Genomic DNA, 11,142 nt, shown 5'->3' on the forward strand with positions numbered 1-11,142 from the left:
GCGAAAAATAAGCTTTCTTGGAAGTTATTAATTTTTTGTTGATTAACTAATATCGGAATCGACCGCAACTCTTCGGAAAAAGCTTCAATTTGTTGAGAACTGTAGAAAAAATATTTTTTCGTACACAGAACTTTTTGAAAAAGATCAGCATCTCACCAATGCATGTAAAAAATCGGCTTTTTCAAAAATTATTAATTTTTTGTCGATTAACTAATATCGAAATCGACACCAACTCTTCGAAAAAAGCTTCAATTTGTTGAGAACTGTAGAAAAAATATTTTTTCGTACACAGAACTCTTTGAAAAAAATCAGCATCTCACCTGTATATGCGAAAAATAGGCTTTTTCAAAAGTCATTAATTTTTTGTTGATTAACTAATATCGAAATCGACACCAACTCTTCGGAAAAAGCTTCAATTTGTTGAGAACTGTAGAAAAAATATTTTTTCATACACAGAACTTTTTGAAAAAGATCAGCATCTCACCAATGCATGCAAAAAATCGGCTTTTTCAAAAATTATTAATTTTTTGTTGATTAACTAATATCGGAATCGCCCGCAACTCTTCGAAAGGCACTTTAGAATGTTTAAAACTGTAGGAAAAATATTTTTTCGTACACAGAACTCTTTGAAAAAGATCAGCATCTCACCTATATATGCGAAAAATAGGCTTTTTCAAAAGTTATTAATATTTTGTTGCTTAACTAATATCGGAATCGACCGCAACTCTTTGGAAGGAGTTTTAATATGTTTAGAACTGTAAGAAAAATATTTTTTCGTACACAGAACTCTTAGAAAAAAATCAGCATCTCACCTGTATATGCGAAAAATAGGCTTTTCAAAAGTCATTAATTTTTTGTTGATTAACTAATATCGGAATCGATCGCAACTCTTCAAAAGGCACTTTAGAATGTTGAAAACTGTAGGAAAAATATTTTTTCGTACACAGAACTCTTTGAAAAAGATCAGCATCTCACCTTATATGCGAAAAATAGGCTTTTTCAAAAGTTATTAATTTTTTGTTGATTAACTAATATCGGAATCGACCGCAACTCTTCGGAACGTACTTTAGAATGTTTAGAACTGTAGGAAAAATATTTTTTAGTACACAGAACACTTTGAAAAAGATCAGCATCTCACCTTATATGTGAAAAATAGGCTTTTTCAAAAGTTATTAATTTTTTGTTGATTAACTAATATCGGAATCGACCACAACTCTTCGAAAGGAGTTTTAGTATGTTGAGAAGTGTAGGAAAAAAATTTTTTCGTACACAGAACTCTTTGAAAAAGATCATCATCTCACCTATATATGCGAAAAATAAGCTTTTTCAAAAGTTATTAATTTTTTGTTGATTAACTAATATCGGAATCGCCCGCAACTCTTCGAAAGGCACTTTAGAATGTTTAAAACTGTAGGAAAAATATTTTTTCGTACACAGAACTCTTTGAAAAAGATCAGCATCTCACCTATATATGCGAAAAATAGGCTTTTTCAAAAGTTATTAATATTTTGTTGCTTAACTAATATCGGAATCGACCCCAACTCTTCGGAAAAAGCTTCAATTTGTTGAGAACTGTAAAAAAAATATTTTTTCGTACACAGAACTCTTTGAAAAAGATCAGCATCTCACCCATATATGCGAAAAATCGACTTTTTCAAAAGTTATTAATTTTTTGTTGATTAACTAATATCGGAATCTACCGCAACTCTTCGGAACGCACTTTAAAATGGTTAGAACTGTAGGAAAAATATTTTTTCGTACACAGAACTCTTTAAAAAAGATCAGCATCTCACCCATATATGCGGAAAATCGGCTTTTTCGGAAGTTATTAATTTTCTGTTGATTAAGTAATATCGGAATCGACCGCAACTTTACGGAAGGCTTTTTAATACGTTGAAAACTGTAAGAAAAATATTTTTTTGTACACGGAACTCTATTATGTTATATTATAAAGTAAATATTTTATAATAATTTTTTTTGTAAATTAAATAAACTATGTTAAACGCTAGTACTCTTTCTAGAACTCATCTAGAAGTACAAATCTTTTAAAATCCTACAAGAATTGGATCTGGAAAATGACGCAGGTCAAACTGAAACGCTGTGTGAACCTGGCGTCTGACTTTGTCCTATGCATTTTTTTTGCTTTAGAGACCAGAACTATTTGTCAGGAACTGTAGAACTATTGAAAATAAACCCAGAACTGTCATTGTTTAATGAGTTTCCACATAATAATATGCCAGCTTCACGCACATTTCAAAATTGTTATTTTTAATTCAATAGTTATAATATAAGTTAAATAAAAGTCCGAAGTATTATAATCTAATTTTTGTTTTTGTACAACTTCAATAAAAAAAATGTTTTTATTTAGGTTATTTTTTTAAAGGTTTTTTAGGAATTTTATCTCACTTCTTTTTGGTATATTTCCGGTATATTTCTTTATTAAAAAATATTAAATTCTAAAGATTGTAACATAAAATATATTGTTTATATACTTGGAGTAAATAGTTTTCTTTTTTGTAAAAAAGTTTTTATTTAATATTGAGAAAATTATCAGGATTCAGTTAACCACATTAAAATGATGCGACATAAACTGATTAACATAAACAGAACGCAGAGCTGAATTATCTCGCTTTATGCTCGGACAACAATGAAATATAGTTGTAAAAACAATAGAAAAGGACAAGTAACCAGAGAAGACATTTTGAGGCATCTTTGTTGTAGTTATAGACTAATATTTCAAAATTCAGACATTTTAGATACTTTGCCATCGTCGTTATTGTACGCCGTCCAACGGCGAATAGCTTTAGAGAAATAAAATCAGTGACTTCTTGTTATAAATAAAATGGAGAAATTTTTGTTTTAAGATTTAGCATGCAAGGTACTTGTATGTACAATACAAAAGGTACTTGTACATACATCAATGATGAAAATGTATTAAGAGAAATTTTAAATTTGAATTTAATAATTATTAATATATTAATAGTATAAAAAGTTAACGTATACGATATATTAATATATTAATGTAGTTATTTCTTATATAGCTTATTTTTTTCTTAAATTAAAAAATTATCTTGAATTTTTCCTCAAAACTACCTATTGCTAGAATTTTTTAAATCAATCTCTTATAAACAACGCATTTATTATTTATGTACATTCACCACGCTTATATTTATTATTATTGTTATCTGGGTAATTATAATTATGAATTTGTGAACTTCTGTCAGTAATTGCGTATTAACTTCGCTAATAATTTAAAAAAATAAGAAGATAAGTGGCGCAAGATATACAAGATTTTTTAACTATTTTATTTTTTAACTATTTTAACAATTTTTACGATGACAATTTTGATTCTCCCGCTACCGTAAAGGCGAATTCAACCTAACATAACCTAATGTCACCAATGTCCCGACGATTACGTAAGCACACAGATGTAAGAAGGCTATTTTCTTTGCGTCAAAATTTCTCCGGGTGACTGAAAGTGTAAATAATAATTTAAAAAATCAGAACACTATTATTGTTACGTAATGTACAGTGCCTCTTGTTTTTACAATGATCAATAAGCATTACGTGAATACTTTTAGGTTATGTCTTCTAATGTGAAAAAATTTTCAATCAAATCTATATTTTTGCGATTAGATTGTTCCTACAATTTCATTGCAATAAATTTACCGCTTGGTATGAATATAATAATAATGTGAATATTTGTTACCTTTTAACTATTTATAAATTCCACCATGAATCTTTGGTATATATTTAGATTAGATTTGATTAAACTTTAATTAACATAATCATTAACTTGTATAAGTTACCGTTAACATGGATAGAATTATCAATTTTTGTTTACAAAGTATATAGAAAGACTGGAAGAACAAGAAATTATACACTTGAGAATTTTGCCTCAAGCAATTCTATCTATTTGAATTAATTACCAATTAGAGTTTAACTCAAAATCATCCTTAAAATCTAATGAAAAAGCATGTTAAATTGGAGTTTTATCTAGATAACATTGGTTGATTTTATATGTATATATATTTATTAAACACTTTTCTAATGTTCTATAATGTTCTATATTTGTTCTATAATTGGAAACTTATAAAAAATCAACATGTGCTACTTGGAACATCTTTTGGAAATGTTTTAAGCCAATCATGAAAACACTCAGAAAATATTTGTTTGCAAGAACTTTGTTGTCTGAAATATTGACTATTACATATGTGTTTCTAAATGCTGTACTTTTCAGGTACATCATGCTAGACCATGATAAGTAATATTGTTTGGATGAAATGGAAAAAGAAGGCACCCCTAAGGGGGTGCCTTCTTCCCCCATTTCATCAATCTATCAATAGTCAAACTATCAATAGTCGATATTATCATGGAGGCCTTCACAGATCTCTTCTACCATGTATGCAATGTTCAATGTATCAAAGAATGTGCACCATATGAGCTGATATTTATGGACTGCATGGAGGCGTATGGATATCACAAGGGCAAGGAGACTGATACTTGATGACATGTTTGAAAGCATATATAAGAACAAGAGAATACAATGCATCTACAAAATGGAAGAGGAGCGACAGTGTCAGTTTAAGAGTTGCGAGAGAAAGAACCGCTATGAGGAAACTCTACCACTCAATCTGTATTAGATCGTTTTCCTTTTTCCTCGGGAAAATGTATAGTTTATGTGTAAATGTATTGGACTAAAAGGATTAATTTGATAAACGACAAAAGAACTTTTATCTATAGAAAACCTGTTGTACCAATTTATTTGCTTGAAAACTTGTCTTCCTGGAATGTTTCATCAGTGAGATACATTTGAGAATCACAATCTGTTATCTTTTCCAACAATCTGTTAACTATGTTTATTTGTATCAATGTAGATTAATTTTAATCTTGGTTTAACTTATTTGTTATTTTTTTGAAGTTCTAAGAATAAAAAAAAGATAAAGGATAAGTTAAACTGAGATAAGTTGAACTTAATATAAATTGATAGAAATGGACCTAAAAAAAAAAGTAATAAAATAAGTATTAATTCATAAAAAATTGTGATAAGAATATAATTCTGAATATCTCAGATAGTCAATTGTAAAAAGATATTGTTATGTTGCAATATATAAATATTAATAAACAATAAGACTGGCTCGTGTAAATTTAAACAAATATGAAATGATTACAAGATTATTAAGAGGATCTTAATAAATATTGATTGCATTACAGAATAAATTAATTTTCGAATTGGTTTGACAGATCAAAAAATCCTTTTGTAGAATAAAATTAGGCATTAAAAAAAACTTGGATAAAACGAGAAAATTGAAATAAAAAAAAAAGACTAAAAATGACCATGCCTACGTTAAATTTTAGCTGATGCGATTTTTTTCGAGGTGCCATCTCTACAACGTGAACGTACACTACGATGCCAATGTGCAGATTAAACCTCGGAAAGCACGTCACCCGCGATTGTTGGCACACCTGACAAATAAAGCGACAAGCGCGCATACACGAATATGTCAACTTCATCGTTTCTAACCACTTTCACGCAACCGATTCATTCATCTCGTTGCACTGTACCGACAATAATTTACGCGAACGCAATGGGAGGAGACGAGGCGCAAATATGGAATTGTAGAAGCGAATACGAATACAAATTGACTCACCGTTCGCCGCTGGTCGCTCTGTCCAGGCTCTGTCTCGGCTGCAGCTCTCGAACATTTAAATCCGTCCAAGATTCTCCTCACGACGATGCGTCTTGATTCACACTTGACACAAACGCGCAAACCTTCGATTTCGGTACTTTCGAAACACTGGTACTCAAATGCGTCTGAAACTCGGGATACGAGGCAAAGGAGAAGATGCGAAACAAGATTGAACGCGACATGACTAGACACGACTTCGCATCACGCATCGTATCCGACACAGCGGATGTTGGCACGAACGTCCGGCATTTCACTTTATTTTTGACACTCTATGATAGTCTCACAACACTCACTCGAGTCAAAAACTCGTAGGGAACGATGAGGATGCGAGTTGAAATGCGCCGCGATCTTCAGCCGTGCTCCCTAACCGATCGACTGCTGTTACTGGCAGCTACTGCGTAGCGGCGTGATCGCGTGACTGGCGCGTGCCGCGCCTGCGCGCCATTGCGTCGCTACCGCCGCCGCTACGCAGTGCTACGCAGTAGCGGCAGTCGGTCGGTTAGGGAGCACGGCTGAAGGTTGCGGCGCATTTCAACTCGCATCCTCGTTGTTCGTACGTGTTTTTAACTCGAGTGAGTGTTTCGAGAATAATGTGGAGGGTCGAAAATGAAATGAAATGCCGGGCGTTCGTGCCAGCATCCGCTGTGTCGGATACGATGCGTGGTTGCGAAGTCGTGTCCAGTCGTCGCGACGCACATTTTTCTACTAGAAAATTTTTTGTTGATTACACAGAATTATAACTTTTGCACAAAATATAACGCAGTGGAGACAAAAGAAAATATATGAAATATTCCTTATTCATATATTCAATATATTTATTCCGTTCCTTATTCTCTGTTCTTTGATTCTTTTATTGCATGCAATCGTTTTAGGTTATCGCGTCCTCTCTTCAAATATTTTGCACGCACATGCGCACGCAGTCGCGTCATTTTTGACCGCCACAACGACAGCGGGAAACGGTTCGGTACGTGTTGTGCGATCACTCCGTAATTGATCGCGAATTTTACTCGTTAATATCTATTTCTGCCAGAATAGATTAACTTTAATATTACTTTAACTTATTCTTTATTCTTTTCTAATCCTGATAATTAGAATAAACCGAGATTAACTTAAACTACATGAGTGAGTAAAAATGAGTAGTGTACGGGCAAACACGAAATTTCGTCGGAAGTATTTAAATGTGCCGATTAAAATGATGAGTGATCAGTGAAGCGTATCAATCATCGAGGATCTTTGCAAGCAACGCCGTTTCATCGGTCGCAATCAACGCACCATGACTCGAAGCCGATCCAGTTTCGGTGAGTGCAAATTTCACGTTTCGTTTGCATGCAAAAATGATCCTTATATTCTCGTGCAATAAATTGAAAATGGCATACATTAACCTTTCACAGACACCGTGGAAATTTCTAGATCTGCGTTTTTTTTGTTTGTCACACAACACGACTTTCTTTATTCAATATTTTAAATCGTTGTCTGCGACAGGTTAAAAGTAATATATGCGAAATGTAAATCATTATAATTTATATGGTGTGCGAAAAATTTCAAGATTATTGGAGTAAAAGTAAATATGCACACATAACCTTTGTATATTTATTTAATGTAATTTAGATACAATTATGTGATACATGATATCATAAAATCTAATTATTATCGTATTTACTACGAAAAAGATAGCAGTACTTTTTCTATTTATGTACAATTTTTTATACACATTGATCATTCATATCATGTTTGCAACTTTACCAGCTAACTCTTTGACTACGATATACCAAATGTTTCCAATATTTCTATTAAATGAAAGGTACTTATATCGAAACAAATAGCAACAAATTAATAAAATGTGTGTGAACACATTTTTAAATATTTCTTAAAAATTTTGCAAATTTTCAATACAACATTCTCAATCTTAAATATATAAATACGTACACACATACATACATTCGTAGTCATAGAGTTAATGTTTTTAACATAAAGCTGTAAAGATCAAACATTACAATATATGCTCAAAATATTGAATGGTAACATATGTTTGCCTCAAAAGCAATATAAAAATATTGATATCTTGATATTACATTGTGTACAGTCTATATATACTAGTTATACATACCCTTACAGAAATTAAAAATTAATTACATATTTGAAATATTAAAAACACTGTTATTAATACTTTTAATATTCGAAATTAGTAATTAATTACTGGCCAATTTGATACACAACCAGTATTGAATTTCTGTATGGATAGTAATAACAATTCAGAATCAGTGCTTATATATGTTTCATATACGATCATATGTATCAAATATTTGGAATATTGTAGATATTTCATGTTACACATAAAATTATGTCACAGTGGAATGTTTATTTAAATAAGAACATAGCCTTTTGTAGTTAATATATATATGTATATACAGAGTATCTCGAACTTACCTTGACACTGATCCCTGAGATCATTTCAAGACGAAAAAATTTTAATATTCAAATGTCAAAGTTATAAAAGTTTTTAAATGAGAAGTGTTTAAAGTTAGTAAATCAAACTGTTCAAAATTCGCGTGTTTAGATATGAAACATTGTATAAGAAAAGATGTAAAATCGATATGAAAATCCAGAATCACATTTAAAAACATCTTCACTACTGTAAATATGCTCTAAGCAAGATATTAGCGAATTTCGGACAGTTTGATTTATTTACTTAAAATTCTTCTCATTTAAAAAGTAACCTTGATATTTTGATATTAGGATTTTCGTTTCAAAATAATCTTAAAAAAAATTTGCTATCAACGAGTGTCACGATAAGTCTGGAACACACTATATATGTGGCAGTATACAATAATTTAATATTTTGCAAAGAGAACTATGAAGAATATACGGCAATCGTGCATTTAAAGATAGCTAATTATACTATGATAAAACAAAAATACATGATAAGTCTTTGTAGTAATGCAAATAAATGTAATTCATTAGCTGCGTATTGAATAGTAATATTATCACTATTTCACACAGGGCGTCTCATTAGATAATCGCATACCGCTTTTATTATGCAGGATTATCAGTGGATCTATTAGAAATAGGATAATCGAAACATATTGTTGCTAGGGAATCCGCAGCGTATTTTCGTTCTTGCTGCGTCGTTTTCAGCCACTGTTTATGCTCACATAAATAAGGGTACAAAGGTACCACTAATACGCTAATATCGTCCACCGATGCTATAGGTGACGATTTTTCATCAGTTTCGTTAGGATTTTCCGGTTTTCCCATCCACACTTTACCGATTAATCGACCTCTGGCCGCTTGCACCAATTCTTGAGCACCCATTGTCAGTCTGTGAAAACCAAAGGATATACATTGTACCGAAATCGTAATTAAATAGCAATTAATTTTAATTGTACATGTTCTTCATGACAATACCTATATTCTAATGACGGAGTATCAGGCGCAAGAGTCTTTCTAAGTATAGCTGCCGCTGTTTTATCCGTTACTACATCCCAAAGTCCATCCGTGGCGATAATAATGCAATCTCGTTCGGTAAGATTGCAACTGTCCAAGTCTAAAGATTGCACTTCGGGTTGCGATGATAAAAATGGTTTGATACCAACGCCGGTATTTGCTGCCTTTAAACCGTGGTCTCCAAAGCCTCTAGTCACGCCTATCGTTCCCATTACTCTGCTCTATAGATCAAAAATAATTAATTTACAATAAGTAGGATTACTTTAATTTAAAGTTACAAATTATTGCTAAAATAATACATCTATATTATTACCCTTTTTCCATGTCCCGAAATAAGTGGTAGTTTTAGATCAGTATGCGTTAAGGTTTTATATGCCCAACCTGTCATAAAAGGTTCTCTGTACAAAACCATAGATCCCAATTCCTTCTGCAACGGTCTTTTTCTAAACTCCAACGGAGTAAAATGACCTTTAAGCAACTCGTTGCTTCTTAAAAAACCTAAAGCTCTAACACGATTTGATTCTGAATCTGGAGTATGATCTCTGGTAAGAGCTCGTTGTTCCTCTCCCAAAACTAATACAGCCCTAATATAGAATACATACATATAAAAATAATTACATAAATATTTAATTTATCAATAATATATGATGTATGAATTATATATAGTCACCTCGAATCACCTGCTCCTGCTGCATAAAGTCTTCCATTAAGAAATAAAATTGTAATAGCTGTACAACCACCACCACCGTTTTGAGCTTGCAACTCTACCATTTGATCCATTTGCCTATATGCTAATTCTATAGCGCCTGTAACAAGATCTCTGCCTTTTATCAGTTCATGTTCATCTTCGTTCAGTAACATATTACCCGGTATAGCCAATAACCTTTCCTGTTTTCAAATAGTTTATTAATATAAATATATATTACATATATTGAATTATCTCTGACAGTAATTTTCTTAAAAATAACACATACAAGGATTATCCTGTGTAGATGCAATCTTGCTGTAAGAGCCACTTGATACCCTGCATGCCCATCAAACATTGAAAACATGACATAAGGCAGTGTAACGTTAATGTCCGACAATTTTAAATCTCCGCGCGTTGCTGCGGCCTGATCCTCGTTCCACGTACTCTTCCCAGCGTTTATACACTCTGCATAGCCAGCACACCATGGCAAACGGCTAAGATCTCTCGGAACTATTATAGGCCTTACTCTATGATCTGCACTGACCTATTTAATAGTCATTCAAACAAATGTTACCTTTACAATCATATTCATATTCAAATTATATGTAAATTAATTTACTATAAATAATTTATTTAAAAATCAGGAAATACCTGTGTCTCTTCAACTGTCAAGCCTAGAAAACTTGGACGGCTGTAAGGTTTATTTTCTACTTCCACCACATAATTAGAATTAATATAATCTGTCATCATATCATTATCCGAATCATTAGAGTACTGTAGGCCGAGCTCGCTCGCGCCTACAGCACTCATTAGTACTGACTTGAAGCGGTTCAACATTTTTTTTCTTGATTTACACAGTACTAAACAAAGATCTGATTGACACTAAACTTAACAAATAATATTATATAATGTGCTCAATCAGCAAAGTTTTGTAAATATTTGTTTCTGCACTTAAAATAACGATATGTGTGGGTCTCTCTCTAAAAAACTGATTAATCTTCAACTGGAAACTTGGTTAGCTGTCAAAATGCCTGTCAAAGACAAATGCTTATGTCAAGAGTCTGTTTAATGTAATATTTGTTTTTATCATGAAACATTTATATTTCTCTAATACGATAGTACTTACTGTGATCGGGCATTCAGCAATTAAATTCGATTGGTCATTTTGTTGACAAACAGTTGTCAACACTACAAGCAGAGTATTCCACTCTGCTACAGGTTATATTGCATTATATTGTCGCATTGAAATTGTAACACAGCGTTGGCACGTTGGCATCCAGTGACATCTACAATCGGTAAATTCTTATAATTCGGATTGTA

General features: G+C 32.1%; 2 protein-coding genes across 5 annotated transcripts in view; one reads left to right on the top strand and one right to left on the bottom strand.

Moving 5' to 3' along the window:
• Positions 1 to 6,177: 6,177 nt before the first annotated feature.
• The window catches only part of LOC105196718, a 367,858-nt gene continuing 362,893 nt past the window's right edge, over positions 6,178 to 11,142 (top strand). For 2 of the 4 annotated variants that reach the window (XM_026134881.2, XM_039447669.1), the window contains exon 1: positions 6,186 to 6,988. The gene's annotated coding sequence lies outside the window, so the exon portion shown is untranslated. Of the gene's footprint in view, positions 6,989 to 11,142 lie in introns of all 4 variants that reach the window. The other 2 variants (XM_026134882.2, XM_039447670.1) reach the window with 2 other exon arrangements.
• Positions 7,269 to 11,096, bottom strand: LOC105196703 (protein phosphatase 1H). Its single transcript, XM_011162756.3, has 7 exons — positions 10,949 to 11,096; positions 10,474 to 10,853; positions 10,109 to 10,366; positions 9,805 to 10,022; positions 9,448 to 9,718; positions 9,096 to 9,355; positions 7,269 to 9,009 (listed from the first exon to the last, which is right to left on the bottom strand). The coding sequence occupies exons 2-7, from the start codon at positions 10,657 to 10,659 to the stop codon at positions 8,724 to 8,726; spliced, it is 1,479 nt and encodes a 492-aa protein (XP_011161058.1). The 5' UTR covers positions 10,660 to 10,853; positions 10,949 to 11,096; the 3' UTR covers positions 7,269 to 8,723.

This window comes from Solenopsis invicta, chromosome 3, assembly GCF_016802725.1.
Source record: "Solenopsis invicta isolate M01_SB chromosome 3, UNIL_Sinv_3.0, whole genome shotgun sequence".
NCBI lineage: Eukaryota > Metazoa > Arthropoda > Insecta > Hymenoptera > Formicidae > Solenopsis > Solenopsis invicta.